Below are 20,905 nucleotides of genomic sequence, written 5' to 3'. Positions count from 1 at the left end.
AAGGCTATGGTTTTTCCAGTGGTCATGTATGGATGTGAGAGTTGGACTGTGAAGAAAGCTGAGCGCCAAAGAATTGATGCTTTTGAACTGTGGTGTTGGAGAAGACTCTTGAGAGTCCCTTGGACTGCAAGGAGATCCAACCAGTCCATTCTGAAGAAGATCAGCCCTGGGATTCCTTTGGAAGGAATGATGCTAAAGTTGAAACTCCAGTACTTTGGCCACCTCATGTGAAGAGTTGACTCATTGGAAAAGACTCTGATGCTGGGAGGGATTGGGGGCAGGAGGAGAAGGGGACGACAGAGGATGAGATGGCTGGATGGCATCACTGACTCGATGGACATGAGTTTGAGTGAACTCCAGGAATTGGTGATGGACAGGGAGGCCTGGCGTGCTGCAATGGGGTCGAGAAAAGTCGGACTGAGCAACCGAACTGAACTGAACTGAAGAGTATCTTATACTCAGTTATAAATTTAATAAATTAAATATTTGGATGTTTCTAAATCAGGATGCCTGAGATAGCTATCACAGAAAGATAAGAGGTTAGAGATAAAATGGAAATGCTGGTGGTAATTTCATATAAAGGCAAGAAAGAGGCAGGAACTTCATGGAACAGCAAGAAGATTGACTTTCAAAGAAGAGTGGGGAGGCAAGGTTATGCCCCAAACATAGGAACTGAGATACCATGCTCATGAATTTGAACATAATGTTTTGGTCATAAAAATAATTAACATGCATTGAAAATGTTCAGTGTAGCAGGAAATATTCTCAGCATTTTATAGGTGCTATTTAATCTCATCCTCACATCGCTCATATGAGGAATAAGGCTTTATTATTTTCATTTCACAGGCCAGAAACTGAGCCACAGAAAGGTTGAATAACTTGCCTGAGGCCAAAGAGCTAGAAAGTGCTCCAGCCAGGAGTCCAGTAAGGCAATCTGACCCCTGACCCCATGGTCCTAGCCACACTGCTCTGCATTCACCAAAGTGTTGAGCAGACATGGGGACTTTAAGCCAGGAACAATTGAACTTGGATTTAATTTAAAAAGAGTTCCCAGGAAGATAGACAGGAGAGATACTTGTGCCAGAGAGAGTAACCCTGGGACTGTTTTCTCTAGGCAAGAAGGTGAGCTAAGGCAGCGTGTCCTGGGAATGGCAGGTGTCGGGTGTTCAAGAGACGTGGACAATGCAAACGTAACTGGACGTGGTGACCAGTTGTGGGGAAGGAGAGGGAGGGTAGGAGCCCCAGGTTCCTAACTTAAGAGGTAGTCAGTTGACCATGTCTTTGATGAAGTTGAAAGAGAAGAGGGATGGGGCCACAGGCCCGTTGTTTGGACACATATACCTGTGGAGTGGCCACATTAGGACTGATGGGCGTCTGGAAATTAGATTTCTAGCTCAGAAAAAAAAAAAGTATAATTTAAAGACGTAAGATGAAGTCATAGTGGTCAGTTCCATCACCTGGTCAATCCCAGGCTGAGCATGGCACCTGGGAAGCTTGGCAAAGGGTAGTGGGGCCATGGAGGAGGAGATGGTGAAGAAAGCAGTCTTCAAGGAGAAGCTCAAGGCAGTGCCGTCTCAGATTGAGAGTTCTATATGTTAGCTCCTGGACGGGGCCTCCTCCATGGACCCACCCGTCCCTATTTCCTCCAGCCCTCCCTCCTCAGGATTACCATCAGCAGTGGCACCTTACCCACCACTGCTAGTCCATGGGTGAGCCCCAGAACCCTGCACACATCTCTGCCTTTCTTCAGTCAAACCCCCTGTGGAGTCAACTGTCCACTTCCTGCCTGGACCCTGGATAATATGAGGATCTTCCCTCATTCCCACCCACCATTCCTTTACAAGTCAGTGCATAGACACTTCTAGCTGCTGCCCAGTATTTATTCTGTACTTTGTCTTGATAATAGAACCCTGGGCAGTGTGGTTCTTGGAAAACCCAGTGTGTTTCTCTTTGAAAACCCACATTTCCCAGCCTCCCTTGCTGCTACATACGGCTATGTCACTAAGTTCTGCTATGTCAGTGGACATACCACATGAGACTTTCAGGGAAGCTCCTTAAAGAGCAGCCCTTTCTACCATTCCTCCTCCCTTCTGCTTATAATGTGGATGTGGGGTGGATGTGATGACTGGACTCCAGGAGCCGCCTTGGACCTGAGGTGACTTTAGCAATGGAAGACACACACTGAGAAGCAAAGAAGCAGGGTCTGCTGATGGCATGGCTCCACCTTATCAGCACGAGACAGGTCACTTTCAGGCTTCTTAAGTACAGTTAAAAGAGAAATTTGCTGGGAGAGGCAGGAGGGGAGCTTGAAGAGGAGACAGGATTAATGGGAGACCTCTCTCTTCTGAATCGGAGGGGGAAGGAAGATTGCTCTTGTTGGAGTATATGGAGGTGGCAAAAAGGGAAATGAGGGAGGGGCCCTGCCAGGGCGGCCTCTTTTCTGTTTTCCTTATGACATGGGAGGTGTTCTCAGTTGAAAATGAGAAAGGGCATAGTAAGGAGAATGATAAAGGGTGAAATGGCAACCCTGAAGAGTGGATGAGGAATCAGAGAAGCCACAAGGAAGACTGCAGAAGGAATTTGGCTGAGGCTAAAGCAGAGGAGTAAATAAAAATAGATAAAAATTAATGAATAGATAAAAATTAAGAAAATGCTCCTCCTCTAATCTTTTGTTGAAACCTTTAACTGTGTAATATAATTCAGGGTAATGTAGGGCAGTAATTTGGCAAATTAAAGTCATTCTACAAGTGGTCCATGTTGTTACTTCAAATTATTCAGTGCCAAAGAGATTGTTTTTGTTGTAAAAGATATCGCTGAATAATCACTAAGCCTCCTATTCACACAGAGATGTGAAAGAGGCCTGCATATAGATGTTATTTATATAACATAAACCACATTTTGATCACTTAGCCTCCAAAGCCCAAATAAATTTTGACCACATGTGAGTATAAACACGTATTATTATTTGCATTTTCCGTTAAATGGTAAGAAATCAAAGGCCTATGATTGGTGTGTTTGCAGACTGGCAGCCCTAAGTAGTTGGGGTTAATTGTAACCTTTATGTTATTTGAATGGATTCAAAATTATTATTGTTAGAGGATAGATGTTCTTGGTTTTCTTTGTATCAAATTAGAATATTCGCCTTTAAATGACACACATCCCTAGAGACTTTAGAGCAGACCCTTTCATAATATTTAGCTACTTTTAAATGTCAGGTGCCGTTGAATTTATTCCATTGCCGGCCGTGTGTGCCCTCACCAAAAGGCTCCGGCTTTTAATGGTACTTAACAGATTGTCAGCAAATTGATAGCATTTCCACGTTTGGAAATTTTCCAGTTCCCTCCTGGGTAAGGAGGGCGGGTGTTCTTCTCTAACTTGGAGACGGTTTCTTTTTTGGCGTTCATTGGTGTAAGGGGAGGGGTGAACCAAGAAGAGATTTTTAGGGAAAAAAAATACATTCCTTGTCCTGCTGAATTCAGGCCAGGAGAAGATCAGCTCATCCAGAAAATGTTACTGACTCTAGCTGGAGGGTAGATCTGCCCAGTAGGAGAGCTGTAAATATTTCAGGGAAACCTAGAGGGAAGGAGCGCTGAGAAGCGCCCACTTAATGTGTGTACTGAGTGGACTGCTCGCCATCCCCCAGAGCACTGGTCTCCGGGAAACCTGGTGAATGAATGCAACCGGTGCTACTTGGGGTCAGAAGGCAAGGCTTTCATTTCTGGTCCAGCTGCTTCTGACCTTCCTGACCATGAAGAAATTATCTACCATTTCCAACCTTGATTTTCTTCAGTCTGAAATACAGATAAATGCAAACCTGCCTTCCACCTCCGGCAGAATTTGTCTTGAAGATTAATCTCTATGACGATGCCCATAAGCGCACCTTGAGCCCTGGAAAGCCTGATGCGAATAAATACAAGGCAGCTTTGCTCTCGAAAGGAATCCTCCAGCATTCTCCCCTCTGTGATGCTGTAGCCTCCTAATTTGAGTAGTTACAAACATCTGAAAGTCATAAATCTATTGTTGACTGTGGGAATTAGATGACCTTTGCATCCCTGTCCACAGTTTGGGGTCTTACAGGGCAGTGGAGACCAAGGTTAGATGAGAAGATGCTGGAGCCAAACGACGTGGTTCACATCCTACCTCCAGACTTCCTGGGTGTACTGTCTTTGGCAAATAGCTTTGCCTCCATTCCACACAATAAAGTCAGGGTAGTAATAGTACTGCTTCAAGGACTTGGGGAGGGCCTCGCAGAACCCCTGAGTGCAAGCACTCAGCAAGTTTTCACTGTGGTGGTTAGGGTTCCATGCCGTTTCTCAGAAGTCATCTGAAACTCAAACTTTGCTTGTGTGTGTGCACGCGTGCGCTTAGTTGCTCAGTCGTGTCAGACTCTTTGCGACCCCATGGACTGTAGCCCACCAGGCTCCTCTGTTCATGGGGATTCTCCAGGCAGGAGTACTGGAGTGAGTTGCCATGCCCTCCTCCAGGGGATTTTCTCAACCCAGGGATTGAACCCAGGTCTCACACATTACATGTGGATTCTTTACCATCTGAACCACGAGGGAAACCCATGAATACTGGAGTGGGTAGCCTATCCCTTCTCCAGGAGATCTTCCCAACTTTGACTTATACTAAATCTACCCGCTTCCTCCTAATTTGGAGTTTGATTTTGTTTTACTCTGAAAAGCAAATTTTTAAAAATTAATGTTCTGTCTTCACTGGCCAGCAGTTTGGGAAGTTCCTGTCATTAGCTGTTCCAATGCCCTCTTTCTCCTTTAAATGGTTGGTTCTCTTGAAAGGTTTTTGCAAAAAGAGTTGCTACGGTCAAAGAAAGCAGCAACAATTAGAAGACTTGTGAAATAAAGTTCAATTGAATTACAATGAACTTTCACAGAATTGTGCTTTACCTTTTTTTTTTTCTTCTTTCTCCTTAGCTCTCATCTGAAGTTCAATAACCTCACCTTGATTTCAACCTATGGACTCCCAGGAAAAAAACTTCTGGGGAATGAACAAAGGAAATTTTTAGCAAATGAGTATGAATTTCATTTTCTAAAATTTATTTTATATGAGCATACAGATGATTTACAATGTTGTATTAGTTTCAGGTGTACAGCACAGTGATTCATTTATACATATATCCATTCTTTTTTAGATTCTTTTCCCATATAGTTATTACAGAATATTGAGTAGAGTCCCCTGTGTTGTACAGTAGGTCCTTGTTGATTATCTATTTTGTATATGGTAGTGTGTATCTGTTAATCCCAAACTCCCAGTTTATCCTTCCCCTGCTTTTTCATACTGAAGCCTAAATGCCCTCATTTATGTGCTGTCCTTCTTCTGCTAAACAGTAGAAAAGGGAAGTGGTGGGCTTTTTTGTGGGTTCAGACACTCTAGGAGATGCAAACGCAAGTTCAGAGTGAATGGCAGGGTTGGGAGGATGCTGGCCTGTTCCAGACATCTGGGACGAGTCTGCTGACCCAGACACCACCTACACTCAGGTTCTGAGTGACTCTCCAGGGCAGGGGAGCTTGGTGACCATACTTGCATCAGAACAGGCAACCTGCTGAAGGGAGCTAAAGGCTGGGTGCCTCCCTGGGGTGAGGGTCTCAGACCCACTCAGCCCTCTAACACCCGAGGTTGATGAAGCAAAGGTCTTTGGAGCGATCAAGGCAAGCGTCAATGTTTCTGTCCCCGCAGAATCAGTCTCTGACAACATCCTTTCTAGAAAATGCCATTTCATTATCACTCAGCTTCCACTCATTTTAATTTCCTGAGCAAAACGTGGGTACAGGCATGATTAGGCTCCCTACCTCTAGAAACAATGTCCCTGTTTCTCCAGGAAGGAGGAAGGAAATTGTTCTCAGTGGGGGTTGTGGGGGTGTTAATTTTAGACCCATGAAGAAGGATGTCTTTCCTCTGTGAAAAAGGCTGATTTTGCTGTCAAACAGTGACAAAAACAGCAGCCACCTTTCCAGCAGAACCAGGCTCATTTTGACCCAGTACTTTTAAAGCCAGACTATAAACTTCGGAGTTTTGTTAAGGACATCATCTGAGAGCACCGTCAGAAGGGGTCTGGGTTTGGAGCCAGGTTGACGGAGGTTAAGATTCTGCCCCCACCACAAAGGGGACTTCATCTCTCTGTGCTTTGAGGGATTTGACTGTGGATTGTGCTTGGCTAAACCAGGCTCACTGGAGTTTTGGGTTAAAATCAGTCTAACGCCAAGTTCTGGCTGAGCGAGGACAGTCAATCCATTCACACGCCTTCCCTCACTTTCTGTCTTTCCAAATGACACAATTCCTGGGAAATACCGGTGTTCCCAATCATTGTCTCACGAAGAATGTAATTCAGTCAGCCTGGCCAAGGTTTCCTGTCAGTCTCCAGGCCAGGTGTGTTTCAGAAGAGAAGAGAGAGAGTGACACTCTGCCGGCCTGATTCTGCGGGGACCTGCATGTGGCTAGCACTTGGTCACCTGGTGCCTCTGCCCCTGTTCTTCACCCCCATCCATGCTATCAGCCCAGTCTCCAGAAAGACTGCAAAAACGTGAATCAGATCATGTCAACTCACCAGCAGCCAGGAGTTGCTCTGTCCAGCGTGGCAACCGCGAGCCACATGTGGCTGCTTAAGTTTCAATTAATTACAGTTCAAGGGGATTAAGGTTCAGCCCTTCAATTACTTGAGCCACTTTTCAAGTGGCCATCTAGCTGTGTGTAACTCGTAGCTCTCCTATCAGACAGGCCAGCTGCAGAAGGATTCTGTCATCACAGAAAGTTCCATATGCTCCGTCTAGTCTGAAGCCTGTCCTTTTCTGCTGACACCTCTAACCCCCTCTTTTAATATGTTTGCCCTTGTTCTCTCCACTTTAGCCTCACCAGCCTCCTTGATGATTCTTGAACACAAGAGGCAAGTCCCCACCTTGGAGGTCTTTGCTCCCTGGTGGCTCAAATGGTAAAGAATCTGCCTGCATTGCAGGAGACCCAGGTTCGATCCCTAGTTTGGGAGGATCCCTGGAGAAGGGCATGGCAACCCACTCCAGTATTCTTATCTGGAGAATTCTGTTGACAGAGGAGCCTGGTGGGCTACAGTTCATGGGGTTGCAGAGTTGGACACCACTGAGCGACTTATATTTTTCCACGAGACCCATTCTGACCACCCAGTTGTCTGCAACCAATTCTCCACGACACTCCAGTCCTCTTCCTCTGTTCTTTTCCTTATTACTGAAATCCTTGTAAATACACAATTTGCCTTTAAAATGGTTGATTCTGAATTCTTCAGCTATATTGCAAACTCCACAAGGGCCGGAATGTTTTGCCCTTTTGTTCGCTGATGGGTCCCAGTGTCTGGGACAATGTTCGACACTTAGCAGGTGCTCAGTAAATTATGTCAAATGGATGATGGATACCTTCACAAAGTACCTACCAAAGTCTCCACCAGGGTGTAGATAGGGACTAGGTAACACAGCCATATAAGATGCTTCTGGATGCGGACCAGCATGTTATCCTAACCCACAGAAGCTACAACTAGAAACAGCAATAGGATGCTGCCTTTCAAATGGTCCTCAGATCACGATATAGGAAACTTTCTGATCATGGAGTTAAAAAATAGCAAGTGTGCTGACATCTGTAAATCTAATTATTCAAATTCCTCCTGCTAAATATTGGGTTGGCCAAGAAGTTCAATCGGGTTTTTCCATACTAGCTCCTGGAAAAACTTGAATGAACCTTTTGACCAATCCAATACAAATTCTGAACTTTTCCATAACCAGTGTTTGGATTTATTATTGCCATTATTATTTTTTGAAGAGCCATGTTTTGTTCCCTTGCCCCGTGCTCCCACACTGTCCAGCCTCTGGTGGAAGTGCTAATGACTTACCCGGGATGCAGCAGAAAGGAGGGCACTGAGAGGGAGGGGGAACAGGCAGAGGGAGAAAGCCACTAACTAGACGATCCGCTCTGAACCACTGAAGGGTAATTATGATGCTCCTTCTTCCAGGAGTGTCACAGTAAACCCTCCTGAAAACCTCTGAGGTCCTTTCCGATCCTGTAGGGTTCTAATTCCATGAAATGCAAGTCTTCACCACACTTACATTTATTATTCCCCTGGAGTTCACTCCTAATTTTGCACCTGGGACCTTAGGCTAAGACTTCCAATCTCTAGGTTTGAGGTCACTGCAACTTTGAGCCAGCTGGCCATTCTGCATTTCTACTTTTTTTTTTTCTCTCCTCCTTATTACCTGTCTCCGGAATGTTCTATGAAGACAAATTTTCACATTATTTCTGTGTCAGGGTCAAGCTCCCTTGAGAAACATGAAGTTCCATGGACCTCCCTTCTTTGGTTTCTTCATCTCCCAGAGAACCCTAGTGGAGATATTTCTCTGGTCTCCAAGCCTTGAGACGGTCCCTGCCATGTGAGAATCTTAATATTCATTTACTCCGCTTAGGAAATAATTTTACAGGCAGAACACTTACAGCCTCCAGTATCTAGCTTCACCTACCTGATGGGTAAATTAAAGGAGATCCAGAATGGTTTATAATATCCAAAACGGATGGGCATCACCTGCCCAGTGATGTCCTAAACTGTGAAATGTCATTCTGTGTGGTCACAGGCTGTAAAAGGAAGCATCCCACATTTTCCATGCTTCCTGAGGTTCCCTAAAGCCCCAGTGTTTCTGAGTGCCAGCCTGCTGGACAGAGCTTCAGACCTGAGCTCTGAGATATGAATTCTGAAATTATGAACACTGCTGACCGACTGTCATTAAAAATGACATTCATCTTAGCCTTTCCCAAATTTCCCCTGAGAACTTGCATCTTTGAGCAGATCCTCATGTGACAAATCCCTGTGCGTTAATGAAATTTAATTTTTTTCCCATCTTGGATGGCTGACAGTACCTCTCTATTAGGAATGGATGATGTCCCAAGTAGCAACAGTCCTTCATGGGTCTCTTCGTGAATGTACGAAATCAATGAAACATCCTGCTTTCCTATAAAGCTACCAACATGGCTTTTTAAAAAAGAATTTCATCTCACTATCTGTTATTTTCCTGTGACAGGTCAGCCCCCTATTTTCTTTTCTTATTAAGAAGAAATTTTCTTGTTTTTTAAGTGTTGTTGCATGGAGAGATACAAAGCCCAGACTCGCTTCTTTTTCACAGGTCCCGTAACAGGGTCTAATGTGTATCCATTACCAGGGTTCTTTTTGTGTGGTGCGAGCAGACTCTACGCATGGATCAAAAAGAAAAAATGTTCTCCCATTACCACTTCAGAATCCTGTTTGCCTCTAAGCAGAGTAAACAGGGTTGTGTATTGTTAACATTATCTGGACTAATACTCCTCACATATGCATCCCACTTGACCGGACGGCATCTCGTACATTCTCATGCCCATCCCTCACACCCCTTGAGGTGGGTGAGGAGGGGTCATTGTCTCCTGCTCAGAGGTGGAGATGGTGAAGTTCTGAAAAGGGGTGCAGAGTCCCCAGGACCCAGTTTCCTTGGCAACAGAGCAGAGACACAGACCCTGGCTCGGGGAAGCTCAGGTTTAAATAGACTCTCAGTTTTCTGCTCTTCTGCACTCTCGGTCTTCAGAACAGGGTTATTAAAACGTCCTGTACCTGAGGGTCATGCCCTCCAGAAGATTCTGGAAAGAACCCTTACAGAAATCTAAATAAACCCAAAGCCACAGGAAATCTACTTTTCTCCCATTACAGTGTTGTGTTCATCCTCAAATAGAACCCAGAGAAGCAAACCCATCCATCCTGGACCTACTCTTATGGAAGTAGAGGTCCCTATAAATCACCTTTGTTATTAGGAGGGACTCCCCAAAGTCCCCAGGGATTGTACTGGGTGTAAACATAATTCCCCAGTTGACACCTTCTTTAAATAAAATGTGTTTTGTTGTTTGAGCATGAAACCATATGCTTATTCTGGATATGAGTCATTTATCAAAAAGCCTTCACATACGGGCATGGTTCTCTGTATTCTGGACCCTGACCCCTGCCTTTAGGGACCCTCAGGTGTCACTTTCTTCATCCTCATTCACTCCGAGTCTGTGGTCAATATGACAAGATGACAGTTGTCAATATGACAGTTCAACAGCTGAAGTAAATTTGCACCGGCCACGCATTGGAAGGAAAGTGAAAGTGAAGTCGCTCAGTCACGTCCCACTCCTTGCCACCCCGTGACCTGTAGCCTACCAGGCTTCTTGGTCCATGGGATTTTCCAGGCAAGAATACTGGAGTGGGTTGCCGTTTCCTTCTCCAGGAGATCTTCCTGACCCAGGGATTGAACCCGGGTCTCCCGCATTGTAGGCAGACGCTTTACCATCTGAGCCACCATGCATTGGAAGGAAGAGTATTAGAAATGATCACACACACACACACACACACGGGCACGCGTGCACCCTCCCTGGCATGGACTGGCCTACCCCAAGCAAAACAACTTAGCTTTAATAGGAAGATGTCAATTGGCGACTAAATGTTTCACAAGGACAAATCTCCTAGCCTGCCCAAGTCCTGGTAAGTTCTCAGCAAGAGCACGGGCTCGGCCCACCAGGGGCCCTGAACCAGCTCACAGATGTCTAATTAATGCTTGCTGTCAGCTGCTCAAATGTCACTGATGGAGCCTCTCTCTCCGCAGCCACTGCTATAATGACAGAGATCATGAACTGATGTCGCTGTGCTCCTGGGTCAACGTGGTGGTTGCTAAGATGACTGCCATAGACCGAGCAGCCAAGCAGGTCGTTGTTTCAAAAGAGAAAGTCGTGGTCTACGACCACCTCATCCTCTGCACTGGACAGCAGTACCAGGGAAGCTCTCACGGGCTGAGGGAAGTGGGGCAGGGGGACGGGTCATGGGGTGGCTGGGCCCACATCCCAAGGCCAAGAGTGTGCCTCCCGCCTGCACGCGTGACCAGAACTGGGTCCTCCTGGAAACCCACTCCAAGAAAGCATTCTTCCCAAGGATGAAAACCACAGCAAACTGAAGAAATGGCATCCTTGAAGCTGTGGTCCCAAAGTCAAACACTTGCCACTCACCAGAGCAGAATCCAGACACAGCCTGTCATGCAACTACAGGAAATTAACTTTGCCTCAACAGCCTACGGCTTCCCTGATGGTTTGGACGGTAAAGAATCCACCTGCAATGTGGGAGACCTAGGTCCAATCCCTGGGTCCAGAAGATCCCCTGGAGGAGGGAATGTCAACCCACTCCAGTATCCTTGCCTGGAAAATCCCATGGACAGAGGAGCCTGGTGGGCTGCAGTCCATGGGGTTGCAAAGAGTGAGACACAACTGAGCAACTAACACTTTCAAGAGCCTAACATTTGGCGATGGTGCCAGGTTTGCAAGAGAGTATTTCAGACATACACACCTTCTTTCACCCTTGTGTTATTGTGTGTCTTGGTTACAAAACTCTAGGGAGTGTGGCTGGGGTGGCTTACCTGGTGACCATGTTCTCCATCTGGGTTAAATTCTCAAACCGTACTCGAGGAAAATGCTCCAGGATGTGACTGAAGCTGAGTTTGAACATTCTCACTCTGCAGCAGCATTTTGTGCAGAAATAGGTCATCTCTTTGATGGAAAGAGATTTAGATGATGGAGTCTTTTTGTTACATTTCCCCCAAGGAACTGGATAGGCTCCAAGTTGGGTTGGATGGAGTTATCCACCCCCTCCACCACGTCCCACGCAAACACTGGTCGTATTTTCCTGGTGCTGTCCCAGGCTACCATGGGGATTCACTCATGCTTGAGCTGGTGGTCATGGTGAGGACAGACAGCCTGGCAACCCTGAGCATCACTTACTTCTATCACTGAGCCCCAGTTACCGGTTGAGTGCACCTGGGGCACTTTTGAAATAAACCCAGGCTGGGCCCCGCGCCCAAGGGCTTTGTTTTAATTATTCTGGGGTGAGTGGGACCCAGTCATCAGTATCTTTTTGAAGCTCCCAGTTGATTCTTTTTAAAAAAAAAATTAATAAATTTAATTGGAGGATAACTACTTTACAACATGTGATGGTCTTTGCCATACATCAACATGAATCAGCCACAGGTATATACGTATCCCCTCACCCTGAAGCCCCCTCCCACCTCCTTCCCCACCCTCTGGGTTGTCCCAGAGCACCGGCTTTGGGTGTCCTGCTTCATGTGTTGAACTTACACTGATTTGAGGCTAGGTTGGAGAACTATGGACTTGAACATTCTAGAACTTCATCTTACTTTAGAGCAGCGCTTCTCCAGCTGTCATATGCACACACATCCCCTGTGCATCTCGTTAAAATGCAGATGCCAGCAGGTGGTGGGGTGGGGGAGGGTGTGGCTGAGAAAGCTCAGTTCTGACTTGTTTCCAGGTGAGGCCAGGGCCGTCAAGGGAACCCCTGATGGTCCAGCTCGGATCAGCCTCTGAGTGATGTCTTTTCTTCCTACCTCCTCCTCCCCTTCTGCTTCTCCTCCTTCTTTTAAAGAAATCCAGTTCTCAAAGTGTAGAAAAGGATTTTTTTTCTGGATTTTTATTTATAAAAGTAAACGAGGTCCTTAAATATTCCTCTTTTTTTAACATGAAATCAGAAGAAGACACCAAGCACGCCTCTGTCCCCCACCTCACCCCAGAGCTCCAGCTGCACTCTGTGACCGTGGGCTTGGGAAAATGTGAGAGGAGGCCCGGCCAGCTGTCCAGAGTCTCGGGCGCCTGCCCATGTGTGCCCAGCTGCCCCACAGCTTTCGTCTGTGGCACATTAAGCTCTTGCCCTTTTTACACCGGGCAACATGAAATGAAGAAGTGATCAAGAGTGTTCCAATTTAATTTTTCCAGAAGGACATGAAAACTAAAGGTATATAAGCTGATATTTTTTTAAAGGCAGCTGAATTCATTGGGCGCTTCCAGCTGTTATTTCTCTCCCTAGTTCCTTCTCGTACAGTCTCATGATTTTTTCCCAATGCTGTGATTTAAAAAAATACTAACAAACTGACGAAAGTAAGTAAGACTATGTTATATCTGTTATAAAATAGAATTACAAACCTTAACCTCTAATCTGACTTGTAAATGGCATGGATCAGTCTAAAGTATCGTGCAATATTTTTGATATCCACATCCACCACACTTTTTTTCTAATGAGAAAATCCATGCTCAAGCTACACTGTGCTACAGGGTTTCGCATGAGGAGGGCTAGTCTCTGCTTTCAAGCCCTCTCTCCAGGGTGAACCATTCCAAGGCATTTCCATTATTCAGTCTTCATGGGTTGCTCCCCAAAACTCGCAAAAATGTGTTTGTAGTTTTCCCCTTGATTGGTCAACTTCTGATATGACCTATAGCCTTTCTATTTTGGAAGATGAAGATTTTTCTGGTTCACATTCAGCCCCCTCTAACCCCACCCCCACAAAGCCCATGTATGGATTGGTTATTTTGATTGCTGAGCGCCCACTGGTTCTGAAAAAACTGTGTGCAAGAGCTTACAACCGGGGTCCCCAAGCCCCTCCACGGCTCTTGGCACATCATGCAGACCGAGAGAGGCCTGCCCCCATGCCGGGCTGTGGGTCGTCTCGAAAAGAGGAAGGATAAAAGTGTCAGCCTGAAGTCAGATGAGTCAGCGTGGCCATGGGAAAACCGTAGCTGGGACTCCCCACGGGGCAGTACTCTGGGGAAGCCAGGAGATGGGGCAAAGATGGGCAGCCAGAGGGTAAGAGCAAAAAAACAGATACACGGGGCAACAGCAAAAGGTGTCAGGCAAATTCATACCGCTGTTAGGAGCAGCAGCAATAGTCACATCTAGCAAAGCAGAACTAACTGGAGAAATGCAAGAATCCCCATTTCACAGATGAGGCAACTGAGGTGCCATGAGGCTGAGGCCCAAGGTCAGACAAGACAGATTGTCCACAGTCACAGCAGGGTGGCAGATTAGGGGCTAAGGTTAGAGCCCAGGTGGTCTGGCTCCAGTTCTTCGTCCTTGCCTCTCTCTCCTCTCTCCCTCTTTCTGTGTCTCTTTCCCCTTTCCTTCCTGCTCTCTCCCATAGCTGTGGTGCAGAGGTTACCCTTGATGGCTTTTAAAAGTTTTCACAACACACAAATTCTGGAACTTAATATTTATGGCTAGAGTCAGATAAACAGATTATTGGGGGTTTTTTAAGTTTTTTTTTTAATTTCATTAAAAATATCTGGAGACAAGCAACTCAGTTCTAGTAAAGTGGCTTCCAGGTGTCATCAGGAACCCAGACCCTCTGTCGTTTGTTATTCTGCCTTTAGAATGTTTTTCTGTCCTCAGCATCTTGTGGTGGCTGCTGTGGTTCCAGCCATTTCATGTGCAAGAGGCAGGAAGGAGGAAGGACTAGGGCAAAATGACTTTTCACTCTGCCCTCTTCCCTCCTGCTTCCACCCCATCCCTCATCAAGGATGCCTGCTTATCTCCCTTGACTTTTAGGTCATAAGTGGGGAAACATTCCAACTGGGCATATGTCCCAGGAATCTGTTCCTAAGGAAGAAAGGGAGACAGAATAATGGGTAGGCCAGCAGCATTCCCTGTTGCCATATTAACTTGCTGAGAACGGGGTGGCCAAGAGGCTCCCACCAGCAGGTGATGCTCAGTCCTGACACTGGAGGGGTTGGGAAGTCCCCTGCTTCTCTCCAGTCACAGTTCAGTGCCAGGTTAGTGGTGGCAGAGAACCTCTGGTTTGGGGAGCTGGTACGGACGGGCTTCTACATTGAATGCCCTCCTATTGAACTTTACTCCCTCCTGTCACTGATGACATCATATGATTTTCCCCCGTAGATCCTTTTTGACGTATTGAGTTCTGCCAAACTCTGTGTGGGCAACTTAGTTTGGGAACTTAAAAATTCTAGCTTGAGTTTTGCCTGTTTTGTGACATGCTGCTGTGCGAATATGAAAATATGTTATCCCTTTAATTTCTAATTCTTTATAGTTTAGAAATGTGCAAAAACAACTCCACCTGCTTCAGTGCACAGAAGAATTATATGGATCTTTAGGCAGCAGTTACATCACAGGATTGTAGCAAACTGATTTTCATTTTTGACCTTATTCCTTTTTTCCCCTCTTTTCTGTGTTTTTTTTTTCCTTTCATCTGAGCACACACTATCCGGAATGATAAGTTGTTTTATAAACTGAGCAGCTCTCAGTTTGCTCTTCAGCTCTGCCTTTTTCTGCCAAGGATTTTTCCTGATTTGTTAAAGCATGACTTACTAAACTGATAGAATGTTACCCCAATTTCATTTTCTCTTAACTATCAATACAGTGCTTATAGTTCTGATAAAATTTCAAACCTCTAAGGCACAGTATTCCACACTGTGCACTTTAAATCACTTACCAAAGCCCCTGGTGGATTGCTTTATACCGACTGCAAATGTGATTAATACCAGAATTTTACTGTGATATTGCTAAATAAATTATATTGCTAATAAGAGATTGCCACCACAATTTTAGTTGTGAGGCATAGGCACGTGCTAAGTTGCTTCAGTCGTGTCCTATTCTTTGCGGTGCTATGGACTGCAGCCCTCCAGGCTCCTCTGTCCGTGGGGATTCTCCAGGCAAGAATACTGGAGTGGGTTGCCATGCCCTCTTCCAGAGGATCTTCCCAACCCAGGGATCAAGCCCACAGCTCTTACATCTCCTGCACTGGCAGGTAGGTTCTTTACCACTAGCACCGCCTGGGAAGCCCTTTAGTTGTCGTAAATGACCATAGTTTCTGGCCAGCCTCCTCACAGAGAAAAGACATCCAGGTTTAAAAATTGATTCTGTTTTTTTGTTCTTTAGTCCCATTTGAAATTGAATTACATACATCACAGTCATGTAGTCAGACTTTACTACTTCTCTTGAGGAAGGACATACCAGCAAGTTCTCCAAATGTCATCTGGTGGCACCAGCCGGCATTCACAACCCCCTCATGGCCAGGGGTTGCCGGTGGTCCTCAGGGGAGGAAGAGACTCTCTGAAGCCTGTGTTGTTCTCTGCGGCCAGTGAACACTTTACCGTCTGTAGCTGTAGGAGTCTGGCCTCACATCCTTAGGCCTCAGGCCACAAGTGCACAGGACGCCGGCTCCTCTGATAGAAGCCAGGCTGCCTGGGTGTTTCGCCGTGGGTTCCAGCCTCGTCATCTCCCATAATCTCCACCTGGCCGTCAAATGCTACCCAGTAGGGCAGCGAGGGGGCAGCCGAGCACACCCGTCTCACTCTGCCCTTTAACTTGGCTTCCACAGCTGCGCCTGTCTGTTTGATTTTCATTTGAACCAAAATAATGAACAAATCAGGAGTCCACAAAAAAAAAAAAAAGACCCAAGTGTCTGGCATTTCTTGAGAGATGAGATCTGGCCAACCAGAACCCCAAGACTACCCTGGTAGTGACTGGATGGAGCTGAGTCAAGTTTGAACACTCTGGCTGGGGTCCGGGCCATCCAGCTCATCACAGCATCCTGGACAACGAGGACCAGAGCCAGCCAGCATCTGTGATCATTCTGGTGCTCTTCCTTTTGCTATGGCAGAAGAAAGCATCCGTCTTCACTCGTGTCTGTGTCAAAAGTCAGGGAACAGGAATTATACTGGAAGGGCTCTGTGCTGAGTGGGAGAGAGGGCGAGGCTGGGGAGGCATGCTTCTGTGAAAAAGTGAGACAGAAGCCAATAATTTTCACAAGTAAGTGGTAGCCCACTTCCCTCACTTGGTGCCTCGACACTCTGTGTACTTGACTTTCAATCCCTGATACAGTCACTTCCATGCAATTTTTTTTTTTTTTTTACCAAAAATTGCCACATCAAATGCAGTTCCACACTCTTCCATGACCCCGTCCCGCCTACGGGAGCAGGTGGATCCTGGTTTCCCTTCCTTTGACCCTGGCCAGACCTTCATGATGAGCTCCGTGACTGAACCTGGCAGGAGAGTCCCTGCTGGACTCCCCAGGACCAGGTTAGAGAAGACGGTGAGCCCTCTGGACTGCTGACTTCTCCCAGGACGTGCGCCCTGGAACCCAGCCACCCAGTTGTGAGGAAGCTCAAGCCACATGGTGTTCATGTGGCATCATGTCCCCCGCCCCAGCTGGGACCAACCTCTAGACACAGGCTGATAATGATTTGTCATCTGTTTAAACACCCACCCTGTCTTCTTGGGGAAAGAAAAAGGCTTGAGTTCATCTCCAGGTGATTCCAGCCCCTGGCCGTCAAGTCTCTACCCGCAGCCTTCAGGTCTTCCCAGCTGAGGTCTCCGAAAAGACCTACTGTCCCCTGCCTTTGCCCTGTCTGCATGGCTGACCTTCAGAACTTGGGAGCCTCCTAATGGTTTCTCATGACCGAGCTTCGGAATAATTTGTTAAGCAGCATCAAGATGACCAGGGCAGTTCCTTTTGAGAATTAGCTCCAAGTGGCCACTTCACCCGTCTGGTTTTTGTTTTGTTTTGTTTTGTTTGTTGTTGTTTTTTAAATTAAAACCTGATTCTATCTGGAGACGGAAAAAGGCACAGGTGTGCTTTGTTTATGTGAATCAGTCAGTCAATGAATTAATTACTGTTTGAACGCTTCAACTGTTACCACCAAAATAAGCATCTCTCTGTAATGCACCTCAGGTCCCATGCCCGACGGAGGTGGATATTAGCCTCCATCCGACCAACAGAGAAGTTTCAAACAGCTGCCTGCGGCGGTACACCGGCCCAATTCCCTGCAATCATTTCACCCTCAACGATGAGGAGGACTGCCTGAGGGCCCTGGCCTGGATCAAGAACAACTCCATCACGGCCGAAGGTAAGGATGCTGGTTCCTGTGCATCTTTTCAGAACAGCATTTTCTTTCCATAATGAGTCTTATTCTTCGTCTAGTTCCAGTGTATAATTAGTGCCTAATTAATTCCAACCAAATCATTCATCTGTCATGCTTTGTTTTCCAGATTAATTTACAACTTGTTGTCATTTTTGGATACCCAGCATGTTTGCCGGGGGAAAGAAAAGGGCTGGAGATAGTTTAATTATCTATAATTATTTTATTACACGAAATGAATATCCAAAGAGCAAAGCATGGCTAAAATCATTAACTAATTAAAGAATAATTTAATAAGCAAACATGTTTAGCAATTATATGGAAAATATGTCTCCTTTTGTGAGGCTGAAAAGACCTCGGAAGAAAAAGAAAGGTCTGAGTCTTTTCTCTCGCCACCCATTGTTCTCCCTCGTGGTTGCCCACACAGTCGTTCCCGCAGACGCGCACAGTCGAGTCGCCTGCCACTTTCTGCATCCAAATGAGAGGGGAAAGCATTTGTACAAATGCCTCTGCCACTCAGAAGTGTCGTCTTAAGTGTCTTCCTCTCTCCCGCTTGGGTTCATGGAAATTGTTCAACTAATAGAATAACCAGAACAGGGCCTCGCTGCCGGTTTGCCTTGAAACCTGGGAGTCCACTTTTAGAGGTGACTTTCTGCAGCCTCTGCATTTTACTGAAAGCACAGAGGATCAGGGCCTCGGTCAGGTTATAAACTACCTGCAATGGGCTGGTCTTCTAATCCAGCCTTCAATTCGGTCCAGGGATAGAAGGATCACTAAGTGACTGGAGTATGGGGAATCAATATATATACAATCAAACATATTAATCTATGTAATGTATTTATTTAAATATAATTTTGTCATGTTATTATAATTAATGTTAATTATTATGACTAACAATTAGAACCCACCTGCCAGTGCAGGAGACGTAAGTGACACAGGTTTGATCCTTGGGTGGGTAAGATCCCCTGGAGGAGGGCATGGCAACCTACTCCAGTATTCTTGCCTGGAAAATCCCATGGACAGAGGAGCCTGATGGGCTACAGTCCATGGGGTCACAAAGAGTCGGACACAAATGAGCAACTTAGCACAGCACATTGTAATTAATGTTAGTTATTATAATCAATATATTAAAATTATATACTTTCTTCTAATTTTTAGTGGAACTTTTTGGTTAACTCTAATGTTCCTACACTTATTTCATTAAAAATAAAAAAATAGATATCAAAGGACATTCAATACATTGCTGAATTCAATTTTTTAATACTTATAGGCTATTTGAATCAAAATGTATACGTGAGGTTGGCCTGTTTTCTCTTTTATGCTTGACTTGTCAAGTTTTGGAATCAAGGGTATGCTAGTCTCACAAAATGTTTTGGGGAAACTTTCCACATTTTTCTGGGGTCAGAAATACTTTGCATCACCTAAAAATTAGACAGGAATAACCCATAAAACCAACTGGGTCTGGAACCTTTGGGCAGGTGTGGGGGATACATATATATACACACATATATATAATTACATATATATAGCTGTATACTGGGAACCCAGATTAAAACTTGATGAAGTATTTTAATATTTGCATTAACACTTGGTATTATTTTCAGTTTGGATCTGTATGTATTTAAACCTGTTTCAATATTTTAGTTGTTCTTTAATCACTGCCCTACGACCTAAGTACACTTAGGGAATCAGTGACTTTTACTGTAAAGGGCCAGACAGTAAAAATTTTAGACTTTGCAGGGCATATGGTCTCGTTTCCAACTACCCAACTCTGCTGCGGTAGCAAGATAGCAGCCACTGACAATGTGTCAGTGAATGGGCATGACTGTGTTCCAATAAAACTTTATTTACAAAAATAGGTGAATCAGAGTTTTCAGAACCCTGCCTTTATCCATACAATCTGTGACATCGTTGTCTTTGTTGTTTAGTCGCTCAGTCACATCCAACTCTTTGTGACACCATAGACTATAGCCTGCCAGGCTCCTTTGTCCATGGGAATTCTCTAGGCAAGAATACTAGAGTGGGTAGCCATTCTCTTTTCTGGGATCTTCCGACCTGGAGATCAACCCAGGTTTCCTGCATTGCAGTCAGATTCTTTAATAGTTGGGCCACCAAGGACCCATTTCATCAAGTCCAGACCTCAAAATGTAACTTAAACTTGCTGAAAACACAAAAACCAGTGGTTTAATACAAAATATGATTATGTCTTAGGACTGTGCTCAGTCCTGTTACAATGTAATATTTTAATCAACTGTTGGCTGTTTTGAGAGTTAGGATTCAGGAATCTTTCGACCAAGAAAAGGGCCTTTGCATGTGGCAATGCAAGTTTTTTCGTTTTTTTAGTTTCTTTCTACTCTGTAGACCTATTAAGCCTTCTCTTGGCCATATTGCCCTGTCAATAACCACCGGTTGAACAGGAATGGTGATTGTGGACTTTCTTGTCTCATTCCTATTTTAGTTGGAAAAGTTCCCACTTCACTTTCAAGAAAAGTATGCCTTTTAGATGTTTCTAGGTTTTAGTCACAAATAAGTGCTGAATTTTATCAAATGCTTTTTTCTGCATCTATTGAGGTGATAAATAAGTTTTTCTCCTTTCTCCATTAATTTGGTGAGTTAGCTTAGTTGATTTTTGAGTGTTGAACTAACTTTGCATCTTGGAATAATTCTTACTGGGTTGAGATGAAAATTCCTATATCCTTATTCCTGGAATCAGAATGCTAACATATTTAGAAGAATTTTTATGCCTGTGTTCATGAGGGGTACTGGGGTACAATATTCTATAATGCAAGTTCTTAACTCTGAATGCTTATGGCAGAGTACTTAGAAATTCCAAAGAAAAAAGTTCTTGGCTTTCAAATGGGGGAGGAGCATCCATGCATTGCCTTAACTAGTGGTCAAAGATGGTGACATTCTGGTACCCACTTAAAGAGAAATAAATGATTTTGCAAGATTTAAGAATGTCTCCCATTAGCCATTGTATAAAACCCATTCATACCTGTTTTTGTCTACTGAATGAACAGGTTAGGAAGTTGGTAAACATTAGCTTCCTATCTTAAAAGTAGGCTGCTTTCCAGTCCATTGCTTAACAATACCCCTGGGGCATCTCCCAAGTGGGTGGTCTAAACGGTCAGAAGCCCAGCCGAGGCTCTGGAAGGCATCTGAGAAACCGATCCAGCCA

The 20,905-nt window shown here is 45.1% G+C and overlaps 1 protein-coding gene across 1 annotated transcript in view; it reads left to right on the top strand.

Moving 5' to 3' along the window:
- CFAP61 (cilia and flagella associated protein 61) overlaps window positions 1–20,905 on the top strand; it is a 243,973-nt gene that overhangs the window by 155,311 nt on the left and 67,757 nt on the right. The window contains exons 19-21 of the mRNA XM_040247971.1: window positions 4,932–5,030; window positions 10,629–10,821; window positions 17,541–17,715. Coding sequence (XP_040103905.1) covers window positions 4,932–5,030; window positions 10,629–10,821; window positions 17,541–17,715 — 467 coding nt within the window. The remainder of the gene's footprint in view (window positions 1–4,931; window positions 5,031–10,628; window positions 10,822–17,540; window positions 17,716–20,905) is intronic.

Source organism: Oryx dammah, unplaced genomic scaffold (genome assembly GCF_014754425.2).
Source record: "Oryx dammah isolate SB20612 unplaced genomic scaffold, SCBI_Odam_1.1 HiC_scaffold_10, whole genome shotgun sequence".
Lineage (NCBI taxonomy): Eukaryota > Metazoa > Chordata > Mammalia > Artiodactyla > Bovidae > Oryx > Oryx dammah.
This window is presented reverse-complemented; position numbering and strand designations above follow the sequence as displayed.